A 26,264-nucleotide genomic window follows, 5' to 3' on the forward strand; every position below is an offset into this window, starting at 1 on the left:
AGAAGAAAAGAATATATATCAGTGATTAGAGCTGGGCGATAGAACAATAACGATATGTATTGCGAAATACCTTTTTCTCGATAGAAAAATTAAATTATTGCGATAGACCTCATCTTTCTCTCTCTTCCTCTCTTATAAAAAATGAATAGCCAATACAAATTAAGTAGTGCAGAGCCGAACCAATCACAGCCGCAGCATCACGTCATGTATCTTGTTATGTACAGCTCAAGTGCCAAGCCGCGCATGTGTATTTGTTTGGGAAGCAGCCAGCCGCCGTGAGGCCGGGTAATGGAGAAAATGAGTGTTCCGACTAGAGAAAAGTCTAAGTGACCAAGTTACCGAAGAGAGCACAGATGACGGCTCCAATGCCGGAGAGATTGTCGAAAGGAAAGGCCAGAGAAGTTCCGTAGTGTGGAGGTTTTTCGGCTATTTGAAGTCTGACAAAAAACAGAGTAACGCGCACTGTAAATTGTGCCGAAAGCATGTTTGCACAAAGTCTGGAAATACAACAAACCTTTTTTATCACCTGAAGCAGTACCACCCACGCTCAATCTCTGACTGAAAGCGCTAATTCGTCATCGAAAACAACCAGGGGAATTCCTGTGAAGCAGCAACAGTCAATTGAGTCTGCTTTCTCCAGCGTCTTACCATATGACAAAAAAGCTAAGAGACATAGCAACATAACGAATGCCATAGCTTACTGTCTTGCTAAAGACATGCTACCAGTAAACACGGTCCACAATGAAGGATTCAAGCAGCTAATTAAGGTAATGGATCCTCGTTACCAACTCCTTGAACATAAACATGTCTCTCAGACAGCGCTTCCAAAGCAATATTATAAGTTAGTCAATTTTGTCTCTTCTTCTGTAAAATAAACTAAGATTTATTTTTAGAATTAATATTTTGTTTCTAAGTGGAACCGACAATTTAGTAATCTGTTTTGTTTGTTCTACTTTGAAACTTAAAGGCTTTAGCGGCTACTTTTTGTGTAGTTTGTAATATTTGCCTTTATTTTGCCTAAACTGAAGCCTCATTTTAAGTACATCTGCCCTGTTGAACTTATTGTGGGAAATAAATATTTAAATCAAAACAAGCTGCTGATTATTTCACATTTTACTTGTGAGCAACAGCACATTTAAATCTTACATATATAGTTATTTGGCTTATATCGTGATATATATCGTTACCGCCCATGCTTCAAATTATATTGCGATATGGATTTTAGGCCATATCGCCCAGCCGTACTCAAACGGTCTCATCAAGTCCCGATTTAATTCGATTTATGCCATGTTATCAGTGTTTGCATTGATAGCATGGCTGTGGTGTCATATCAGTGTATGCTCTCGGTGTTTGCTGATATCAAACTGTGGTATGAGGACCACTGTGGGTTGATCTTTGTAGTGATACTCACTCCGTTTTTTGTATTTAGACCTGGTTTAATTCTGGTATAGTTAAATATTTGTATATAATCCCCGCAGCTGTCAGACTCTATAACAGGGGTCACCAGCCTTTCTTAAAACTGAGAGTTAAATGAAATTGTGAACAGTTTGGTTCATCTTTAGTTATATGGTTCTATCCAGCATATTCTATCTTGATATGCTGTCTTATCACAGGTTAATTTTTCAAAAATATTAACAATGATTTATGCAAGGAAAGGGCTACATACAACTCTTTATTTCTATTAATGTCTTACTTCATTCCTACCTGATTGACATGTTTAGGAATTATGAGTGATTGGCTCACTGTAGTGGTAAAAGTTGCTACCAATCAAATTATGATATGTTAAAGTTAAAACAAAACAGAACTGACTGTTTTATATTATATCTAATATATATTATGTAATTATCCTTATAATTACAAAATGTTTTATGTAAGATTTATGTTTTGTAATTTAAATCTGACATCACAAAAGTATTTTAGAGTTTGAATAATGTATTTTACAACTGCAGTACACGTAATATTAATTTTGAACAATTTTGTCCAGGTTCCTTGACACCAGGGACTCCTCCAGGACCATCGCGTTCAGTTACAGAGTCGGTGTGTCCACGGTGTGCCAGATCATCCCCCAGGTAGCGACGGCCATCTGGGACTGTCTAGTGGACGACTTCATGGCTGTGCCTTCACCTGGAGACTCATAGAGAAAGTATATACAGTGGTCCCTCATTTATTGCAGCAGGGTTTCTCAGAATAACTAGCCCCTCACCACACACTTTATACATTTTATTTTTTTATTTTTTTACACACACACATGAAGATTAGTCACAGTTCTCACAAGTTGATTCTCACAGTGCAAACCTTTGTAGATTTCAAAACGTAAAAGTATCATTATGCCGTGTTTTTTCTTCGTCTTCCTGCCACTTTTGTGCTTCTTTTTCCCTCCAGGAGTGATGATGTCATCATCACTCCATAAGCCAATGAGATTATCACATGACATTTATGAACAGGGATATCTCTTTTTAACTGTTTTCAATTTAACGTAATATTTAAGTGTTTCTTAGTTTTAGACTAGTTGGTTAGTCTATTTCAATGTTTTAAACCATATCCCAGGTTTTTACTTCACCATTTATGGAGTTTTAACAAGCAAATAAAAGACAGAGCTTAATTCTGTAAAGATTAGATGAAAAATACTCAAAGGATAAATTCAATTGGTTTATTATTTTGTTACATAAGTTGAAAAAAGTAAAACAAGTAACTACAGAAACAACATAAAAGGAAACTTAAACAATCAAATAAATAAATGAAGGGGGGGGGGGAGAAGGGGTAAGGGGGGGAGGGGGGAAGGGAGGAGGAGAGAAAACCCCAACAATCCCCTCTGAGCAAGCACTAGGCGACAGTGGGGAGGAAAAACTGCCTTTTAATGGGCAGAAGCCTCCAGCAGAACCAGGCTCAGGAGGGGGCAGTCAACTGCTGGGACTGGTTGGGGGGGGTGAAAAAAAGAAAAAAGATTAAGAAGGTAGGGAATATGTGTTAGGAGAGAAAGGGAGAGGGGGGACAGGAGAGGTGAAAATTAAGATGGATCACAGGTGGAGGAGGACGAGGCTAAATCATCTGAATAACCAGCAGACGCCTCTTTTCTTCATTTCCAGGTATTTTTCCATGAGCGCTTTTTTCTCCAGGATAAGGGTTCTCAACTGATCGTTTGTTTCTGCATTTTGCTCCTCGAGTTGCTTGCATCTTTGCTCCATTTCTTTTAATCCTGCTTGTTCTTTTCTAGGCTTTTCTTTCGGGTCTTCGTACGTTTCCTCCTCCATTGGATTTGCCTTGCATATGTCTGTATTTCTCTCTTGTTTTTTCTTGTACATCTCTTCTATCAGGTCAATTTTTCTCTTGAATACTTGATGCATAAGCAGCAGGTATTCATATTTTTTCTCTTGTTGTTGCTTTTGTGCCTGCATTTCACTTATTTGGCTCTTCAAGTCACTGACCCTCAACAACATCTCATTCATGAGCGCTGAGTGTTCTTTCCTCATTCCATCGATCGTACACTGCATCTCTGAACATTGTCTTTCCAGTATTTCCTTTTCTCTTTCCAGGTCAGGTGTTTTCTCCCTCATTTCATTACAAAATTCTCGCAGTTCTAGATTCCTTCTCTCAAAGTCCTGGAGAATACGTTTTTCTTCTTCCTGTTTCTCTTTTTCTTCAAGAAGCTCTTTATTTTTGCACTCTGTTTCATCAAACCTGACTTTCAGCTCTACGTACATTTCCCTCATGGCTTTGAGTTTGTCCTCCATTGGTATTTCTTTTTCTCTTTCCAGTTCAGGTGTTTTGTCCTTCATTTCATTACAAAATTCTCGCAGTTCTAGATTCCTTCTCTCAAAATCCTGGAGAATACGTTTTTCTTCTTCCTGTTTCTCTTTTTCTTCAAGAAGCTCTATATTTTTGAACTCTGTTTCACCAAACCTGACTGCCAGATCTACGCACATTTCCCTCATGTCTTTGAGTTTGCGCTGCAATCGTATTGTCTTTTTTCTTTCCAGTTCAGATGTTTTTTCCTTCATTTCATTACAAAATTCTCGCAGTTCTAGATTCCTTCTCTCAAAGTCCTGGAGAATACGTTTTTCTTCTTCCTGTTGCTTTTTTTCTTCAAGAAGCTCTTTCAGTTTGTGCTCCATTTGTATTTCCTGTTCAGTCTTCTGTTGGCGGATTTTTTCAATTGTTTTCTCAGCTTCATCGAGCTTTCCTTGAAGTATCTGTATCTCCTCAATAGTAGCTTTCTTTCCTTGAAGCTGGGCAGATGTTTCTTTTAATTCGGCACTCTGTGTTCCCGATGAAAAAATACGGGAAAAAAAATTCTTTCGTCCTTGACCAAACTTCATTCCCTCATTGATAATTTTTATATCAGGCTGCCGTTGCTGTTTTCCTTCCAGGTCTTTATTTCGTGCTTCCAATTGTCTGCACTTCTCCTCTAGTTGAAGCTTCTCTTCTTCAATTTGTTTAACTTTGTCATGGAGGTCAGAGTTTTCCTTCTGACTTTCCTGTAATGCCCTTTGGATTGATAAGACAACATCCATGGTTATTTCTCCTGAAGAGATTGGCTGGCCAGACCACGAAGGAGAGGCAGCATTATTTATTTTTCTTTGTCGGCGTTTTCGTCCCATGTTGGAGCCTGTGCACAGTGACTCTGAAAAGGCTTAGAAATATTTGCAAATGTATCTCGTGTTGAACGTTTGAAGTCTGCGAACAAACTGCTTTAAAATTGCTGCTTCTGATCCCTATTTATAGACTTCAGAACTTCAAAGGATCAAAGGTATTAATGATGTCACATCTTGTGACATCATCATTCCGTAAGCCAATCAGATTGTCACATGACATTTTAAAATGGGGATGTGTGTTTTTTTTTGTTTTTCTGTTTTTTTTTAAAGTTTTTTTGGAGTTTTCACCATTTGCTCCAGGAGCTGCGCCTGGATGACGGCCGCTTTCAGCGGTACTGTAATGTTTGCATGCCTCAAACATTAATGATGACACCTTCAGTCTTTCTCAGTTCCATTCTTTAATTCTCAGGCTTGCAGCGGCAACACAGTCTGCAGCGCTAACTTGTTCATCTACCGTTTTCTGTTGTCTCCTTTTTCTATATCCTCCTTCTGCCTTACATTCGACCTTTCAAAATAAAAGTTCTGTAAACATCACAATCACCTCCTTTTTTTTTTCTTTAACAAACTTAGGTACTCAGTGAGGTGAATTATTAATCTGAACCTATGATAACAACACCTAATAAAATTACTGAACGTTCTTATTACTTGAGTTTCTCCACACCTAAACATCACTTAAACAGCACTGCATTTGCGCAGATCTCTGACTAATCACTATCAACATTCAACACTAGAATACTGGTTACAGTGTTAGATTCAGGAACAACAAACATGTTACACGCAGCGTAACCTTTAACGGGTCACTCAGATATTCAAGTCTTAGATCTGATGTAATCAGACAGATGCATAGGTACGCGTCTGTTTGATCTGACTGGGTATCTGGGCTTGTCTGTCAAGGCGGGGTCGACATGTCGTCCAGGTGGGGCATCTTCAAGTCCATGTCTGATTTTCTTGAAGCATGAGGCATTGCTGACAATTGAGTGTCCATCCCTTGTAGCTGTAATTTCAGAACCCTTAACTTTAGTCACTTTATAGGGTTTTGCATTGTATGGTGTGGATAATTTGTTGTGCTTGGGTTGGCGATGCAGCACTGTGTCACCCAGTCTGACGCGACGAGTTGCATCTGCGATCACCTTCATCTTGATCTTTGCACTATCATCCCTTGCTCTCACTTCAGCGTCTGAACACTTCCGTGGAGTGGTGTTAACGAAAGGGAGCTTGGTGTATAGCTGGCGTTGAAACAGTATTTCAGCTGGTGAGCTCGCTGTTGTGCAATGAGATGTAGATCTGTACTCACGAAGAAAGATGTTTAGTTGCTGTCTCCATGGTGTGCCCTGCATCTCGGCAACTCTCAGTGCTTTGCATAGGGTTCTCGTAAATCTCTCAGCAATGGCGTTCGCCTGAGGCCAACAAGGTGTGATTTTTGCGATGATGAAATCCTAGGTAGTCTGCAAACTGTGAGAAAGCCTCACTGTTAAAAGGAGGACCATTGTCAGTTTTTACTGTCCTTGGGATTCCAAACATGGAGAACACTTTGTCAATGACTGGGATAACAGAAGATGCTGATGTTGAGCGTACACTTTCAACGACTGGATAGCGAGAATACTCGTCTGTGATAACGAGCAGGTATTTCCCCCGTAGGGAGCGGTCCATAAACGTCTGCACTGACACTGTGCCAGGGCGTTTCGGGTAATGGTGACATCTGCAGAGGGTCAGTGTGTCTGACAGGTGTGCTAGCTTGGCATGGCAGACAGTTTTGAACTGCAGATTCTGCTTTCCGATCAATCTCTGGGAACCATACTTTGGTACGTAGCAGCGCTTTGGTCTTGACGATACCCTGGTGCCCTTCGTGTGCCAGTTGTATTGCTCTTTCTTGTAGGACAGTTGGAATAACTATCCTCGTGCCTCTGAGTATGAAGTCAGATGAGTCAGCTACTGTTAGTTCACTTTGAACATGTTTGAATGATTTCAAAATGTCAGCATGCTGGGATTTATCTGTTAGATGCCACGTGTTGTTCCTGATGTGACCGATGACTTCCTGCAGAACCTGGTCTTTCAGAGTCTCTGTTTTTATCTCGTGAAGTGTCATGGCTTTTGGAGTGATAAGAGAAGAACTTGACATACTCTTCTGCAACCTTACATGCACGAGCACTTTCATTCTCCTGTGTTGGCACTGGATGACGTGACATAAAGTCAGCTGGATTATCAGCACCTTTTCTGTATTCCACTCTGAAGTTATATGGCTGAAGTCTCAGTCCCCATCTTTCTATTCTGGCAGGTGGTTTTGATCTTGGGTTATTCCAGATGATTTTGAGTGCCTTGTGATCGGTCACCAGTGTGAATGGATGTCCATAAACATAGAAATGGAAATGTTCGCAACTGCACACAATGGCGAGTGCTTCTTTCTCAGTCTGCGAGTATCTCGTTTCCACATCACTCAGTGCTCTGCTTGCATATGCAATAATGTGCTTCATCCCCTTTTCATCTTTTTGACAGAGGATGGCGCCCAGTCCTACTGGACTAGCATCAACAATCAGTTCAGTCTGTCTGCTGGGATAGAAGTAGGACATCGTCGTGTCGCTTGTGAGACTGACCTTGAGTGCCTGCAACGCAGTTTCTTGGTCTTGACCCCATGTCCAAGGGGTGGCCTTGTGTGTGAGCCTGCGCAGTGGCTCAGAGATCGATGAGAAGTCTCTGATGAACCTTGAGCAGTAATTGGCCATGCCAAGGAGACTTTTGATGTCAGCAGGTGTTTTTGGGTTGGGAGCGTTTTGAACTGCTGCAACCTTTTTAGGATCTGCTGAAACGCCACCTGCAGAGAAGATGAAACCAAAAAACTCAAGTTTCGTTTTATTAAATTCACACTTCTCTCGATTCAGAGTAAGACCTGACTCTGATAGTCGCTTAAAGAGAGCTGTAAGATTGCTGTCATGATCAGCCTGGTCCCTGCCAAAGACTATAATGTCATCACTGAGATTTTTGACTCCGTTCAGTCCTTGCAGCATCTGATAAATAGCATTTTGGAACACTTCAGCTGCAGAAGAGACTCCAAAGCTCAGTCTTTTATAGCGCCGAAGTCCCAGATGAGTAGTGAACGTCGTAATGTAGCGGCTGTCAGGGTGTAATTCAAATTGGTGGTATCCTGCCCTGAGATCAAGTTTTGAGAACACCGTAGATCCATTCAGCTCATGGATTACATCATCAATCGTGGGCGTGACGTGTCGTTCTCGTTCGATTGCAGTATTTGCTTGTCTCATGTCCACACATATCCGTACGTCGTCCGGATTCTTTGGTTTTGGCAGTGTTACAATGGGTGAAACCCACGGTGTTGGTCCCATAACCTTTTCAATCATGTCATCAGCTTCTAATTTCTGAAGTTCGTCCTCCACTTTTTGACGTAAATGAAAAGGAACACTTCTGTGTGGTTGAGAGGTTGATTTTACATCTGCGTTTATGTGCAGTTTCACTTGAAAATCTTTGAGTTTTCCAATTCCCTGGAAAAGTTCTGGGTGTTGTTCTACTAGCTTGTATGCAACAGAACGTTGAGACTGAGAAGAGACCGCAATGACAATATGGAGGAGTCCCAAGGCTTTTGAGGTTTCAAAACTCAAAAATATTGAAACCTCCTCCTTTAATGACAAAGAAGGAACACCTAACTGTTTTGTCTTGTTTTTCCACACTGCACCTGAATGCACCACACACAGGGAGAGACGTAGATGAGTGGTATGGGTAAATCTTGATGTCTGTAGAAGTCAACATAGGACGTGGTGTCAGTTTGTTGTAGGTAGCTTCAGTTAAGCAGTTAGCAGTGGCCCCAGAATCGATTAGCACCGGTATCTGGGTGCCCATTACTCTGACTTCAGTATGTGGGAGTTTAGGATGTTGAGCTGTGTTCACCACATATACATAAGCGTCATCACTGCTGGATGTGTGCCCTGTCTCCACGTGTGCAGCGCTATCTGTTAGTTGATGAACAGTTTGCGGTGGCAGGTTTTTCTTCTACTTCTTTCCACAATGTGTCTCTTTTCTCTTTGAGCGACATTGCTTTGCAAAATGATTGTATTTGCCACAAGAATTACAGATTTTGTCTTTGGCTGGGCAGCCTTGCTCATGAGGATATCTGCCTCCACAGTTTCGACAGCGGTTATTCGGCTGCCATGAGGGTGTCCATTTGTTTCTAGCCGTGGTGTCACGTCCTGTTTTGTGCTGTACTTTATTAACTGCAGCTGTCTTGTCAGCTTCCATCCCTGTAGCTTGCAATTCAGACAACTCACATGCACGCCCATGATTTAATAGATCATCCAACGTTAAATCAGGTTCTCTGAGTCCTTTTCTACGCAGCTGTGATGATGTACAGCTTTGGATAATTTGTGTTTTGATTTCTGCAGTCATGTCTGCAAACTCACAGTTTTTGGCTAGAATCCTAAGCCTGGTGTGATAGTTGTCCAACGTTTCACCTGATTCCTGCACCACTTTCCTGAATAGATAAATCTGATACTGCGCGTTTTTCTTACGCACAAAGTATGCTGACAATTTCTGTTTTGTATCTGCGTACTTGTCGCCAACCGTTGCTAACGTGTCGTAAACGTCATGCACTTTTTCACCAGCCACATGCAGCAATAATGCTCTTAATCTTGCATCTCCAGTAATATTCATTGCCGTGGTGTGGTTTTCAAACCTCTGAAGCCATTTCGTCCAGCGAGGTCCGACGGAACCGAGGTCGGTGTCCGTGTCGAAGGGTGGAAGTGGAGTAGCATGTGCAGCCATGTTCTTGTCTCCTAAGCTCCGGGTAGGGCAACTTCCTTCGTCTTGCTTTGGTTGTAACCTTTACTCTCGTCGCCAATGTAATGTTTGCATGCCTCAAACATTAATGATGACACCTTCAGTATTTCTCAGTTCCATTCTTTAATTCTCAGGCTTGCAGCGGCAACACAGTCTGCAGCGCTAACTTGTTCATCTACCGTTTTCTGTTGACTCCTTTTTCTATATCCTCCTTCCGCCTTACATTCGACCATTCAAAATAAAAGTTCTGTAAACATCACAGGTACCACCGTCTTTCCCTCGCCCAGTTTGAGGGCGAGTAGGGGTGGGCGATATAAACGATATCTGATAGAAACAATATAAATTTGGCCAACGATAGAGATTTTGACTATACCGCTCTATCCGATAGCGCATGTTGATGATGTCATCAAGCTGCGCCTGTTTTGGTCGAAAGCATAGCGGCGGCTAAAACCATTGTCATCTGCAAATTATGGCGGGCGACAGTCATAGCAAAGAGATGAAGCACTTTTGAAATATGGGGCAAGCCAAAAACTGGGCTTCCTCCACTTCCGTAACATTGATTCATTAATGTTGAATTCTGTCGCAGCTGTTCTATTCCCATGTTGTTGCAGTATATTAATAACTAACCTCGTATTGTGGATGAATAATCTCAGTTGTTCTCCTGACTGAAGTTTGGCCCGTGTATATATATATCCTGCTTTGCAATTGCATTTGTCCCTGACCACCAGAATCCCTCACGTTAACTTTTAATGAGTGGAGCAAAAGTTGGCGTTCATCCTCCAGCTTCACTGTGCTAATGTTATGCTAACATAGCTGTGTCGCTAGCAATCACGTAGCACAACATTATATACCAGGTAATCCAACTTCAGTAACCCTACAAACGCCTCTGCCGTTTAGTTTTCTGTCTTCATTTATGTTGGAAGTGTTAGCAGAGCTGTACGTTTTAATTAGTTTCAAAAGTCTCTGTCAGAACATGGTATGAAATGTTTAGGTGTAAACTAGCGAGCTAACTTCCTGTTAACTTCTAACTCCGTTAAATTTAATAAATTCTGTTTTCATGGATGTAAAACGTAATTGTTACACCCGATAAAGCAGCAACGCTGAGGATTCAATTAAAGATGAAAGAATTTAGACCGTTTTTAACTCTTAGTGTTCGTTTGACTTTGGGACCTGAAATGGACGGAGTTTTGGACCCAGATTACTCCGCGAAGCTCCTCACTACGGCAGCCGTAATGCTCTGACAATCCATCAAACAGTGCGGCTTACCAAAGTTGTGCTAAAAAAATTTTCTTGACGTTTTTTAAACAATTTTTGCACGCAGAAATCGGTTCGAGGTCACCAGAATTCATACATAAGGCACATTCTCGATTTTTGAGAAAATTAAAGGATTTTTTTTGTGGAAAATACGTTATACAGAAGAAAAGAATATATATCAGTGATTAGAGCTGGGCGATAGAACAATAACGATATGTATTGCGAAATACCTTTTTCTCGATAGAAAAATTAAATTATTGCGATAGACCTCCTCTCTCTCTCTCTTCCTCTCTTATAAAAAATGAATAGCCAATACAAATTAAGTAGTGCAGAGCCGAACCAATCACAGCCGCAGCATCACGTCATGTATCTTGTTATGTACAGCTCAAGTGCCAAGCCGCGCATGTGTATTTGTTTGGGAAGCAGCCAGCCGCCGTGAGGCCGGGTAATGGAGAAAATGAGTGTTCCGACTAGAGAAAAGTCTAGGTGACCAAGTTACCGAAGAGAGCACAGATGACGGTTCCAATGCCGGAGAGATTGTCGAAAGGAAAGGCCAGAGAAGTTCCGTAGTGTGGAGGTTTTTCGGCTATTTGAAGTCTGACAAAAAACAGAGTAACGCGCACTGTAAATTGTGCCGAAAGCATGTTTGCACAAAGTCTGGAAATACAACAAACCTTTTTTATCACCTGAAGCAGTACCACCCACGCTCAATCTCTGACTGAAAGCGCTAATTCGTCATCGAAAACAACCAGGGGAATCCCTGTGAAGCAGCAACAGTCAATTGAGTCTGCTTTCTCCAGCGTCTTACCATATGACAAAAAAGCTAAGAGACATAGCAACATAAAGAATGCCATAGCTTACTGTCTTGCTAAAGACATGCTACCAATAAACACGGTCCACAATGAAGGATTCAAGCAGCTAATTAAGGTAATGGATCCTCGTTACCAACTCCTTGAACATAAACATGTCTCTCAGACAGTGCTTCCAAAGCAATATTATATAAGTTAGTCAATTTTGTCTCTTCTTCTGTAAAATAAACTAAGATTTATTTTTAGAATTAATATTTTGTTTCTAAGTGGAACTGACAATTTAGTAGTCTGTTTTGTTTGTTCTATTTTGAAACTTAAAGGCTTTAGCGGCTACTTTTTGTGTAGTTTGTAATATTTGCCTTTATTTTGCCTAAACTGAAGCCTCATTTTAAGTACATCTGCCCTGTTGAACTTATTATGGGAAATAAATATTGAAATCAAAACAAGCTGCTGATTATTTCACATTTTACTTGTGAGCAAAAGCACATTTAAATCTTACATATATAGTTATTTGGCTTATATCGTGATGTATATCATTACCGCACATGCTTCAAATTATATTGCGATATGGATTTTAGGCCATGTTGCCCAGCCCTACTCAAAAGGTCTCATCAAGTCCCGATTTAATTTGGTTTATGCCATGTTATCAGTGTTTGCATTGATAGCATGGCTGTGGTGTCATATCAGTGTATGCTCTCGGTGTTTGCTGATATCAAACTGTGGTATGAGGACCACTGTGGGTTAATCTTTGTAGTGATACTCACTCCGTTTTTTGTATTTAGACCTGGTTTATTTCTGGTATAGTTAAATATTTGTATATAATCCCCGCAGCTGTCAGACTCTATAACAGGGGTCACCAGCCTTTCTTAAAACTGAGAGTTAAATGAAATTGTGAACAGTTTGGTTCATCTTTAGTTATATGGTTCTATCCAGCATATTCTATCTTGATATGCTGTCTTATCACAGGTTAATTTTTCAAAAATATTAACAATGATTTATGCAAGGAAAGGGCTACATACAACTCTTTATTTCTATTAATGTCTTACTTCATTCCTACCTGATTGACATGTTTAGGAATTATGAGTGATTGGCTCACTGTAGTAGTAAAAATTGCCACCAATCAAATTATGATATGTTAAAGTTAAAACAAAACACAACTGACTGTTTTATATTATATCTAATATATATTATTTAATTATCCTTATAATTACAAAATGTTTTATGTAAGATTTATGTTTTGTAATTTAAATCTGACATCACAAAAGTATTTTGGAGTTTGAATATTTTGTAATTTTTTGCAATTTTGTAACTGCAGTACACATAATTTTAATTTTGAACAATTTTGTCCAGGTTCCTCGACACCAGGGACTCCTCCAGGACCATCTCGTTGAGTTACAGAGTCGGTGTGTCCACGGTGTGCCAGATCATCCCCCAGGTAGCGACGGCCGTCTGGGACTGTCTAGTGGACGACTTCATGGCTGTGCCTTCACCTGGAGACTCATAGAGAAAGTATATACAGTGGTCCCTCATTTATTGCAGCAGGGTTTCTCAGAATAACTAGCCCCTCGCCACACACTTTATACACTTTATTTATTTATTTTTTTTACACACACACATGAAGATTAGTCACAGTTCTCACAAGTTGATTCTCACAGTGCAAACCTTTGTAGATTTCAAAACGTAAAAGTATCATTATGCCGTGTTTTTTCTTCGTCTTCCTGCCACTTTTGTGCGACTTTTTCCCTCCAGGAGTGATGATGTCATCATCACTCCATAAGCCAATGAGATTATCACATGACATTTATGAACAGGGATATCTCTTTTTAACTGTTTTCAATTTAACGTAATATTTAAGTGTTTCTTAGTTTTAGACTAGTTGGTTAGTCTATTTCAATGTTTTAAACCATATCCCAGGTTTTTACTTCACCATTTATGGAGTTTTAACAAGCAAATAAAAGACAGAGCTTAATTCTGTAAAGATTAGATGAAAAATACTCAAAGGATAAATTCAATTGGTTTATTATTTGTTACATAAGTTGAAAAAAGTAAAACAAGTAACTACAGAAACAACATAAAAGGAAACTTAGGGGGAGGGGGGAGGAGAGAAAACCCCAACAATCCCCTCTGAGCAAGCATTAGGCGACAGTGGGGAGGAAAAACTGCCTTTTAACGGGCAGAAGCCTCCAGCAGAACCAGGCTCAGGAGGGGGCAGTCAACTGCTGGGACTGGTTGGGGGGGTGGGGGTGAAAAAAAGAAAAAAGATTAAGAAGGTAGGGAATATGTGTTAGGAGAGAAAGGGAGAGGGGGGACAGGAGAGGTGAAAATTAAGAAGGATCACAGGTGGAGGAGGACGAGGCTAAATCATCTGAATAACCAGCAGACGCCTCTTTTCTTCATTTCCAGGTATTTTTCCATGAGCGCTTTTTTCTCCAGGATAAGGGTTCTCAACTGATCGTTTGTTTCTGCATTTTGCTCCTCGAGTTGCTTGCATCTTTGCTCCATTTCTTTTAATCCTGCTTGTTCTTTTCTAGGCTTTTCTTCCGGGTCTTTGTACGTTTCCTCCTCCATTTGATTTGCCTTGCACATGTCTGTATTTCTCTCTTGTTTTTTCTTGTGCATCTCTTCTATCAGGTCAATTTTTCTCTTGAATACTTGATGCATAAGCAGCAGGTATTCATATTTTTTCTCTTGTTGTTGCTTTTGTGCCTGCATTTCACTTATTTGGCTCTTCAAGTCACTGACCCTCAACAACATCTCATTCATGAGCTCTGAGTGTTCTTTCCTCATTCCATCGATCGTACACTGCATCTCTGAACATTGTCTTTCCAGTATTTCCTTTTCTCTTTCCAGGTCAGGTGTTTTTTCCCTCATTTCATTACAAAATTCTCGCAGTTCTAGATTCCTTCTCTCAAAGTCCTGGAGAATACGTTTTTCTTCTTCCTGTTTCTCTTTTTCTTCAAGAAGCTCTTTATTTTTGCACTCTGTTTCATCAAACCTGACTTTCAGCTCTACGTACATTTCCCTCATGGCTTTGAGTTTGTCCTCCATTGGTATTTCTGTTTCTCTTTCCAGTTCAGGTGTTTTTTCCCTCATTTCATTACAAAATTCTCGCAGTTCTAGATTCCTTCTCTCAAAATCCTGGAGAATACGTTTTTCTTCTTCCTGTTTCTCTTTTTCTTCAAGAAGCTCTATATTTTTGAACTCTGTTTCACCAAACCTGACTGCCAGATCTACGCACATTTCCCTCATGTCTTTGAGTTTGCGCTGCAGTCGCATTGTCTTTTTTCTTTCCAGTTCAGATGTTTTTTCCATCATTTCATTACAAAATTCTCGCAGTTCTAGATTCCTTCTCTCAAAGTCCTGGATAATACGTTTTTCTTCTTCCTGTTGCTTTTTTTCTTCAAGAAGCTCTTTCAGTTTGTGCTCCATTTGTATTTCCTGTTCAGTCTTCTGTTGGCGGATTTTTTCAATTGTTTTCTCAGCTTCATCGAGCTTTCCTTGAAGTATCTGTATCTCCTCAATAGTAGCTTTCTTTCCTTGAAGCTGGGCAGATGTTTCTTTTAATTCGGCACTCTGTTTTCCCGATGAAAAAATACGGGAAAAAAAATTCTTTCGTCCTTGACCAAACTTCATTCCCTCATTGATAATTTTTATATCAGGCTGCCGTTGCTGTTTTCCTTCCAGGTCTTTATTTCGTGCTTCCAATTGTCTGCACTTCTCCTCTAGTTGAAGCTTCTCTTCTTCAATTTGTTTAACTTTGTCATGGAGGTCAGAGTTTTCCTTCTGACTTTCCTGTAATGCCCTTTGGATTGATAAGACAACATCCATGGTTATTTCTCCTGAAGAGATTGGCTGGCCAGACCACGAAGGAGAGGCAGCATTATTTATTTTTCTTTGTCGGCGTTTTCGTCCCATGTTGGAGCCTGTGCACAGTGACTCTGAAAAGGCTTAGAAATATTTGCAAATGTATCTCGTGTTGAACGTTTGAAGTCTGCGAACAAACTGTTTTAAAATTGCTGCTTCTGATCCCTATTTATAGACTTCAGAACTTCAAAGGATCAAAGGTATTAATGATGTCACATCTTGTGACATCATCATTCCGTAAGCCAATCAGATTGTCACATGACATTTTAAAATGGGGATGTGTTTTTTTTTGTTTTTTTGTTGTTTTTTTTTTTAAGTTTTAAAAAAAACTTTAAAACTTTTTTTGAGTTTTCACCATTTGCTCCAGGAGCTGCGCCTGGATGACGGCCGCTTTCAGCGGTACTGTTATGTTTGCATGCCTCAAACATTAATGATGACACCTTCAGTATTTCTCAGTTCCATTCTTTAATTCTCAGGCTTGCAGCGGCAACACAGTCTGCAGCGCTAACTTGTTCATCTACCATTTTCTGTTGTCTCCTTTTTCTATATCCTCCTTCTGCCTTACATTCGACCTTTCAAAATAAAAGTTCTGTAAGCATCACAATCACCTCCTTTCTTTTTTTCTTTAACAAACTTAGGTACTCAGTGAGGTGAATTATTAATCTGAACCTATGATAACAACACCTAATAAAATTACTGAACGTTCTTATTACTTGAGTTTCTCCACACCTAAACATCACTTAAACAGCACTGCATTTGCGCAGATCTCTGACTAATCACTATCAACATTCAACACTAGAATACTGGTTACAGTGTTAGATTCAGGAACAACAAACATGTTACACGCAGCGTGTAACATGTTAACGGGTCACTCAGATATTCAAGTCTTTGATCTGATGTAATCAGACAGATGCATAGGTACGCGTCTGTTTGATCTGACTGGGTATCTGGGCTTGTCTGTTAAGGCGGGGTCGACATGCCGTCCAGGTGGGGCATCTTCAAGTCCATGTCTGATTTTCTTGAAGAATGAGGCATTCCTGACAATTGAGTGTCCATCCCTTGTAGCTGTAATTTCAGAACCCTTAACTTTAGTCACTTTATAGGGTTTTGCATTGTATGGTGTGGATAATTTGTTGTGCTTGGGTTGGCGATGCAGCACTGTGTCACCCAGACTTAGTGAGTGTGGTCTGGCGCGACGAGTTGCATCTGCGATCACCTTCATCTTGATCTTTGCACTATCATCCCTTGCTCTCACTTCATGGTTTTATGGTTTGCTTGTTTTTTTTTTGAGTTTTCACCATTTGCTCCAGGAGCTGCGCCTGGATGACGGCCGCTTTCAGCCGTACCACCGTTTTTCCCTCGCCCAGTTTGAGGACCTGCTGTCCCGCGTTGGTCCAAGCATCGCCCGCTTAGACACCAACTACAGGCGCTCAATCCCTGTCGCCTTTCCATCTGCCTGCGGTTAGTAAAAGTGTTTATTACGGTAGTCCTTTATTGATGCCTGTGCTAATGTATGCTAAACTATTGTTTATACACTGCTAACATGGATGTGGTATGCTAACAGTGAATGCTGTGGGTGTTTACTGATAGCAAACTGTGGTATGGAGACGACTGTTTATAATATTTCTAGTGATACTCAAAAGTAGGGGTGGGCGATACAAACAATATACGATAGAAACGATATAAATTTGGCCAACAATAGAGATTTTGACTATACCGCTGTATCCGATAGCGCATGTTGATGATGTCATCAAGCTGCGCCTGTTTTGGTCAAAAGCATAGCGGCGGCTACAACCATTATCATCTGCAAATTATGGCGGGCGGCAGTCATAGCAAAGAGATGAAGCACTTTTGAAATATGGGGAAAGCCAAAAACTGCGCTTCCTCCACTTCCGTAACATTGATTCATTAATGTTGAATTCTCTCGCAGCTGCTCTATTCCCATGTTGTTGCAGTATATTAATAACTAACCTCGTATTGTGGATGAATAATCTCAGTTGTTCTCCTGACTGAAGTTTGGCCCGTGTATAGCATCCTGCTATGCGATTGCATTTGTCCCTGACCACCAGAATCCCTCACGTTAACTTTTAATGAGTTGAAAAAAAGTTGGCGTTCATCCTCCAGCTTCACTGTGCTAATGTTATGCTAACATAGCTGTGTCGCTAGCAATCACGTAGCACATCATTATATACCAGGTAATCCAACTTCAGTAACCCTACAAACGCTACTGCCGTTTAGTTTCCTGTCTTCATTTATGTTGGAAGTGGTAGCAGAGCTGTACGTTTTAATTAGTTTCAAAAGTCTCTGTCAGAACATGGTATGAAATGTTTAGGTGTAAACTAGCGAGCTAACTTCCTGTTAACTTCTAACTCCGTTAAATTTAATAAATTCTGTTTTCATGGATGTAAAACTTCATTGTTTCACCCGATAAAGCAGCAACGCTGATGATTTAATTAAAGATGAAAGAATTTAGACCGTTTTTAACTCTTAGTGTTCGTTTGACTTTGGGACCTGAAATGGACGGAGTTTTGGACCCAGATTACTCCGCGAAGCTCCTCACTACAGCAGCCGTAATGCTCTGACAATCCATCAAGCAGTGCGGCTTACCAAAGTTGTACTAAAACATTTTTTAACAGATTCCTGCACACAGAAATCGGTTCGAGGTCAGTAAGCCCAACCAGAATTCATACATAAGGCACACTCTCAATTTTTGAGAAAATTAAAGGATTTTTTGTTCAATTCAATTCAATTCAATTCAATTTTATTTATATAGCGCCAAATCACAACAAAAGTCGCCTCAAGGCGCTTCATAGATACAGAGAAAAACCCAACAATCATATGACCCCCTATGAGCAAGCACTTTGGCGACAGTGGGAAGGAAAAACTCCCTTTTAACAGGAAGAAACCTCCGGCAGAACCAGGCTCAGGGAGGGGCGGCCATCTGCTGCGACCGGTTGGGGTGAGAGAAGGAAGACAGGATGAAAGACATGCTGTGGAAGAGAGACAGAGATTAATAACAGATACGATTCAATACAGAGAGGTCTATTAACACATAGTGAGTGAGAAAGGTGACTGGAAAGGAAAAACTCAATGCATCATGGGAATCCCCCGGCAGCCTACATCTATTGCAGCATAACTAAGGGAGGATTCAGGGTCACCTGGTCCAGCCCTAACTATATGCCTTAGCAAAAAGGAAAGTTTTAAGCCTAATCTTAAAAGTAGAGATTGTGTCTGTCTCCCGAATCCAAACTGGAAGCTGGTTCCACAGAAGAGGGGCCTGAAAACTGAAGGCTCTCCCTCCCATTCTACTTTTAAATACTCTAGGAACAACAAGTAGGCCTGCAGAGCGGGAGCGAAGTGCTCTAATAGGGTGATATGGTACTACAAGGTCATTAAGATAAGATGGGGCCTGATTATTTAAGACCTTGTATGTGAGGAGCAGGATTTTGAATTCAATTCTGGATTTAACAGGAAGCCAATGAAGGGAAGCCAAAACAGGAGAAATATGCTCTCTCTTTCTAGTCCCTGTCAGTACTCTTGCTGCAGCATTTTGGATTAACTGAAGGTTTTTCAGTGAGTTTTTTGGACATCCTGATAATAATGAATTGCAGTAGTCCAGCCTGGAAGTAATAAATGCATGAACTAGTTTTTCAGCGTCACTCTGAGACAGGATATTTCTAATTTTAGAGATGTTGCGCAAATGGAAGAACGCAGTCTTACATATTTGTTTAATATGTGCGTTGAAGGACATATCCTGGTCAAAAATGACTCCAAGGTTCCTCACAGTGTTACTGGAGGCCAAGGTAATGCCATCCAGAGTAAGAATCTGGTTAGATACCATATTTCTAAGCTTTTCAGCGCCGAGTACAATGACCTCAGTTTTATCTGAGTTAAGAAGCAGAAAGTTAGTGGCCATCCAAGTCTTTATGTCTTTAAGACATTCCTGCAGTTTAACTAATTGGTGTGTGTTATCTGGCTTCATGGACAGATAGAGCTGGGTGTCATCTGCATAGCAGTGAAAATGTATGCTATGTCTTCTAATGATGCTGCCTAGGGGAAGCATGTATAATGTAAACAGAATTGGTCCTAGCACTGAACCCTGTGGAACTCCATAATTAACCTCAGTGTGTGAAGAGGACTCTCCATTTACATGCACAAACTGGAGTCTATTAGATAGATATGATACAAACCACTGCAGTGCAATACCTGTAATACCCACAGCATGTTCTAATCGCTCTAATAGGATATTATGGTCAACAGTATCGAATGCTGCACTAAGGTCAAGAAGGACAAGCACAGAGATGAGTCCACTGTCAGAGGCCATAAGAAGATCATTTGTAACCTTCACTAAAGCTGTTTCTGTGCTGTGATGAACTCTGAAACCTGACTGAAACTCTTCAAATAAACCATTCCTCTGCAGATGATCTGTTAGCTGTTTGACAACTACTCTTTCAAGGATTTTTGATATGAAAGGAAGGTTGGAGATTGGCCTATAATTAGCTAAGACTGCTGGGTCTAGAGATGGCTTTTTGAGTAAAGGTTTAACTGCAGCCACCTTGAAGGCCTGTGGTACATAGCCGATTATTAGAGATAGGTTGATCATATATAAGATCGAAGAATTAATCAATGGCAGGACTTCTTTGAGCAGTTTTGTAGGAATGGGGTCTAAAAGACACGTTGATGGTTTGGAGGAAGTAATTATTGAAGTTAACTCAGAAAGATCGATTGGAAAAAAAGAGTCTAACTTAACATCAATGGAACTAAGAGTAGCTGTAGATAATATTACATCTGTGGGATGATTATTGGTAATTTTTTCTCTAATGATAAAAATTTTATTTGTGAAGAAGTTCATGAAGTCATCACTAGTTAACGTTAAAGGGATGGTTGGCTCAAAAGAGCTCTGACTTTTTGTCAGCCTGGCTACAGTGCTGAGAGAAACCTGGGGTTGTTCTTATTTTCTTCAATCAGTGATGAGTAGTAAGCTGTTCTGGCTTTGCGGAGGGCTTTCTTATAAAGCAACAAACTATTTCTCCAGGCTAAATGATGATCCTCTAAATTTGTGACACGCCATTTCCTCTCCAGATTACGAGTCATCTGCTTTAGGGTACGTGTTTGAGAATTATACCACGGGGTCAGGTACTTCTGATTAGAGACCTTAGTTTTCACTGGAGCTACAGTATCCAGAGTCGTACGTAGTGAGGAGGTGAAATTATTAACAAGATAATCGACCTCTGTTGGGGTAACGTTCAGATAGCTGCTCTGCTCTGTGTTGGTACAGGGCATTGACGATGATAACAGTGGCTGGATTATATTCTTAAACTTAGTTACAGCGCTTTCAGAAAGACATCTACTTTGATAAAGTCCACTCTCCACTGCTGCGTAATCAATTATTGTAAATGTAAATGTTATCAAGAAATGATCAGACAGGAGAGGGTTTTCAGGAAACACTGTTAAATGTTCAGTTTCTATGCCGTATGTTAAAACAAGATCTAGAGTGTGATTAAAGTGGTGGGTGGGTTCTTTTACATTTTGAGAGAAACCAATTGAGTCTAACAACAGATTAAATGCCATGTTGAGGCTGTCATTTTTAGCATCAACATGGATGTTAAAATCACCCACAATAATTATTTTATCTGAGCTCAGAACTAAATTAGATATAAAGTCTGAGAAATCAGACAGAAACTCTGTGTAAGGCCCAGGTGGACGATAGATGATAACAAGTAAGACTGGTTTCTGAGTTTCACAGCTGGGGTGGACAATGCTAAGCATCAGGCTTTCAAATGAATTAAAAGTCTGTCTTGGTCTTTCATTAATTAATAGACTGGTGTGAAAAATTGCAGCCACACCGCCCCCTCGACCTGTGCTTCGAGATTTCTGGTAGTTAGAATGACTCGGGGGTGTTGATTCATTTAAACTAACATAATCATCCTGCTGCAACCAGGTTTCTGTAAGGCAGAGTAAATCAATTTGTTGATCAATTATTAAGTCATGTACTAACAGAGACTTGGAGGAGAGAGACCTAATATTTAATAATCCACATTTCACTGTTTTACTCTTTGGTTCAGATGTGGATACTGTATTGTTCTTTCTTTGTAAATGTTTAAGTTGTTTGTTGCTGGTTTTTAGTTTGTTTTTTGTCTTTTTGGAAGCAGACACAGTCTCTATGGAGATGGGTTTTTGGGGGGGTAGCAGGAGGAGAGAAGCTGCAGAGAGGCGTGTAAGACTGCAACTCTGCTTCCTGGTCCCAACTCTGGATAGTCATGTTTTGAGGGGTTTAATAAATTTGTCGATATTTCTAGAAATGAGAGCTGCTCCATCCAAAGTGGGATGGATGCCATCTCTCCTAACAAGACCAGGTTTCCTCCAGAAGGTTTGCCAATTATCTATGAAGCCCACATCGTTTCTGGGACACCACTCAGACATTTGTGTGGAAAATACGTTATACAGAAGAAAAGAATATATATCGTGATATATATCGTTACCGCACATGCTTCAAATTATATCGCGATATGGATTTTAGGCCATATCGCCCAGCCCTAGCGTATAGTATAGCTTTTATTTTGGAAAGAGACATTTCTCTGTAATAAACTCTCTTTTCCAAAGATGAGTGATTTCTCGATCAGATAGATTTATTTTTTTATTACTTTGTTGTTTCAGCAACATTAAATTTAAAAACTACTTTTGAGTTAAAATATATATTTAGAATTTTAATAAATGACAAATTAAAAAGGCATGAACATTTTTTTGTATCAAAAAAATATCGATCCGTGACACCAAAGTATCGAACCGAACCGTGAATTTTGTGTATCGTTGCACCCCTAGTTTTTACATGATGTGAATTCCTGACTTTACTGCTCCATCACACAACATCTCAATAACTTAAACAGAGCTTTTTTTCTTTGTGTTCAAGTTGAAGGACCCAGTAAAACAAGATTCAGGGACAAATTTTGAAGAAAAACAAATTGCGGGATTTGAAAGAGTCTAGTGTTTTATTATGATGTTACACTGTATCAACCAAAATGACCTTAAAACTACCTATGCAAGTACTCACCAAAAATGTTCAGTGTACTTTCAGTTGTTTTGTTGTTAAATCTTGTTCAAAATTGAAGTTTGTAGGTTTTCTTTTTGAGGCTCTGATGAATATGTTGTCACACGATGACGTTCAAAGGTGAAGTGCTGTCAGATTCTCTAGGTTGTTACAGTTTAAACTGTGTTTCCATGTAACTGCATCATCCCATTCCACATTCCACACCTGCTTGTTTTAGAGTAGAATAGAATAGAATTCAACTTTATTGTCATTGCACATGCACAGGTACAGGGCAACGAAATGCAGTTTGCATCCATCCAGAAGTGCTTTAGCCATGATATAGATATATTACAATATATATTAGCAATAATATAGATATGTAAGTATATTACAGAAATGGGTCTATTATGGTATGTTATAATGTACACGTATGAAGTATGTTATGAATATTCTATAACTATAAGTATGTACAGGCTATGATCAGGATATAAATATGAAATAAAAAAAAACTATACAGAAATCTGAGATATACAGTTATACAGAAATGTGAACTATGCAAGTTATAAACAGTTGTAGGATTAAAAATTATCGTATGTACAGAATGATTATTTACACAAAACTATACAGTAGTGCAGTTAAGATAAGTGAGATATGTGGATAATTTCTACAGTGGCTATAAAGTGCTAGTGGTTGTGAGTGGTGGCTCAGTCCATGTTGTTATTGTGTGTTTGAGGGTACAGTTGTCCATTGTGTGTGTGTGTGTGTGTGTAGGTGGTTGTGGGTGTGTGGATGTCCAGTCCATGTGTTAACGTGGGTCAGATGTCAGGAGGCAGAGTTCAGGAGTCTGACAGCTGTGGGGAAGAAGCTGTTCCGGTATCTGGTGGTCTTAGTCCGGAGGCTCCTGTAGCGCCTCCCAGAGGGCAGGAGGGTGAAGAGTCCATGTGATGGGTGACTGGTGTCTTTGATGATTTTCAGCATCGTCGGGGCAGAAAGTTGTTCTTGGACCCTCACTGAGCCCACAGTACATATCAGTGTGCTTATTCCTTTAGTAGCCAAATAATAAGCACAGACACAAAACTATCCTCAGAAATATTAATGTTTGTTTTCTGTTTTGAGCAGGTTTTTCTAGTGGTGGGTTGAGTGTAATAAACATTTCTTTCTAAACTAGATTATAACTCAAATCATGGAGTATAAAGTCTGCTTTGTTCACCTGTGGAGCTGGGCCTCCATTCTTTGCCAACTGGATTACAAAAGTGGCTCGCCCTGTACACCAAAATTCAAATATTATTTATAGTTAACTTCATTTGCATATGTCAAATTTAGACATTCAAGTATTTTAGTAAATCCTTAAAATCTTTAAACTCTTGCCATTAAAGTACAATTAACCCCTTAAATTAAGGTTTCAGATCTAATACAACCTTCATTTGGCTCCAGCAACTTCCTTAGGTACTTGTGCTCAACTAATTAAGGCCAATCAAATGACAGCAACTCCATGTATTTAGGCTGCCTAAGTTCAAACTGAGCATGGTAGTTGGTGCTAAAAGGGCTGGTGTGAGAATTTCACTAAGTGTGGGCACCAGAGATGGGCAGTAACGCGTTACTTGTATTTGATATTTTCAAATCCGACTTTTGTATGTGGTTCTGAATCCGATACATATCTGACGTTTTAGAAAGCCACTGCTGTGTGAACGGTCATGTCGCATTAAATCCGTCTTTTACGTCACTGACACAAGACAGACGCTAATTATCGGCGCTGGAGAAGCCACTGCGAACGCTTCCTGGCCATCCAGTGTAGATGTTAGTGAAACTGTTGGGAAGACAACAGAGAAACGTGAACATTTTATTTGTACTGTATAATCTCCAGATTCTGACAGAAATTTCCAACTAACCTTTGAAGCACCGCTCCTCTCTAAAACAGCAATAAGGATAATTATTAGGCCAAATGTAAATAACAAAATAACTTTATAACTTAAAGCAAAATTGGGAAACGTAAAGTCAAGTCTTTATATTAAGGGCCATCAGTCAAACGATACTGTTTGGTCTGGGTCTAAACGGAGCACGCGCATGCGGCCGCTTTGAGGGTTCACACTAGAGCGCATTTGTTGTCACATTTTATTTGTAGCGTGAACAAGCAGACAAAAAAATCGGATTTGATCAAAAAATCTGAACTGAGCATTAAGACCTGCAGTGTGAACGTAGCCTAAGATGGCACAATAAATGCTGAATGTTGGGTGCTCGTGAGTAATTGTCTTGTCATGTTCTTAAAACAAACTTTCTGCATGAAATGATCAGATACACTTTAATGGAATCTGTGGGTTTGAATTTTTTTCTGTAAACAACAAAAAATTAATTTAAATTAGGGATGCACCGATACCGATACTGGTATCGGGTATCGGGGTCGATACTGTAAAATGTGTGTGTACTCATACTCGTAAAAGTTAACCGATACCATGAACGATTACTAACTTATTTGGGTGGCATGTCATTTTTGTTGTAGTTTTTTAGATTGGCCACTAGGGGGACATCCCGCGCTAAACAGGCACAGGGTTAGGCGAGTGAGACTGGCGGCTCCAGATAAAAAAGAGAAACTGGAGGCTGCTGTAGCTAGGCTAAACAAAATGTCAGCAGTGTGGACCGGAACAGCCAACTTTAACTCAGGTTTTGGAAAAGCGATGAAAAATGTCAAGAGAAAATCCACGGGCAGTTAAAATAACAGAGACTCTGACTCATTTTATCGCTCTGGATGACCAGCCAATGCCAGTCGTGGAAAACATAGGATTGCACCGTCTTCTCAGCATACTCGAGCTGCGATATGAAATTCCCAACCGCCCACACATCAGGGAGATAATGGTGCCAAAACTTTCTAAAGAGGTAAAGACAAGCAGTGTGTGCGCGATGTCAGTCCTTGGTTTAACGGCACAGTGGACTGATGATCCACGGGCAGATGAGGAGTTTGTCAATGCCAAATACTTTCGTTATTTTGTTTGTTTGTTTACAATATGGACACTCTGCAACAATTTAAAAGTTTATTTTATTCTCAAACCTAATTTGTATTTATTTTATTCCAAACAGAAGTGTTTATTTATTATTCTGAAAGCTCGAGACAGTGCCAATAGTTCAGTGATATTTTGTTAAATTACAATGTGGAGACTCTGTAATAATTTAACAAAAGTGCTTATTTTTCACTTGAAATTTTTTTGTGGTCACTTTTATTAAGATTTTTTTTTTTTATCGGTAGAGAATAAAATAAAACCTGTCTTCCAATTCATTGCATTTGTGTGTGTGTGTGGTAGAAGTATCGGATTTGTACTCTGTATCGGCAAGTACTCAGATCCAAGTATCGGTTTGAAAAAAATTGGTATCGTTGCATCCCTAATTTAAAGAATGTAGATATTTAAACCTGAGATCTAAGGTAAACCTAACAGGTAGTTTTGCTGAAATGGATGATGGAAAGCTAAAAAAAAAAAATACTTAAGATGTTCAATACACATTTTTCTTTACATCCAGTCAATCAACTCTGATAATTAAAATGAAACTGATTCAGGAGTTCACACAGCTACTTTAAGGAGCTCAGTTAATTAATAAACTTCTATCAACTTAGCTAACAGATTATAGTTAAGCTAAAATAGATTCCTAAATTAAAAGAACTACTACAGTATTAACTAAAAAACCTAAGTCAACTGAACTAGGACAAGAGTTTAAACAATACTCTTTCATGTGATTCTTGTGTAGGTGGTTAAAGAGGTTTGTCATGTTTGAGTGGTGGTGGGGACCGTTTTGTGCTATAATTTGCATAGTACAGTTTTGTGGGGCGTGTCAGACTTTTCATAACCAAACCATGTCCATGGTACAGAGGTAGCCCCTCGTTTAGCAATAAGGTCCTCGCCTTGTTTTGACTGGTCCTTCTGTTTGGAGCTAGCTGGTTCTGCCTCATCCTCG

General features: G+C 39.8%; 1 protein-coding gene across 1 annotated transcript; it reads right to left on the reverse strand.

Moving 5' to 3' along the window:
* Positions 1 to 3,044: 3,044 nt before the first annotated feature.
* On the reverse strand, positions 3,045 to 4,598 carry LOC148100800 (uncharacterized). Its single transcript, XM_087846781.1, has one exon. The coding sequence runs from the start codon at positions 4,596 to 4,598 to the stop codon at positions 3,045 to 3,047; it is 1,554 nt and encodes a 517-aa protein (XP_087702907.1).
* Positions 4,599 to 26,264: the final 21,666 nt, after the last annotated feature.

Source organism: Neolamprologus brichardi, chromosome 10 (genome assembly GCF_056152115.1).
Source record: "Neolamprologus brichardi isolate AB-2024 chromosome 10, ASM5615211v1, whole genome shotgun sequence".
NCBI classification, from domain to species: domain Eukaryota; kingdom Metazoa; phylum Chordata; class Actinopteri; order Cichliformes; family Cichlidae; genus Neolamprologus; species Neolamprologus brichardi.

Coding starts and splice junctions, on each gene's coding strand:
- LOC148100800 (XM_087846781.1), bottom strand. CDS start 4,598: ATGGGACGAAAACGCCGACAAAGAAAAATAAATAATGCTGCCTCTCCT.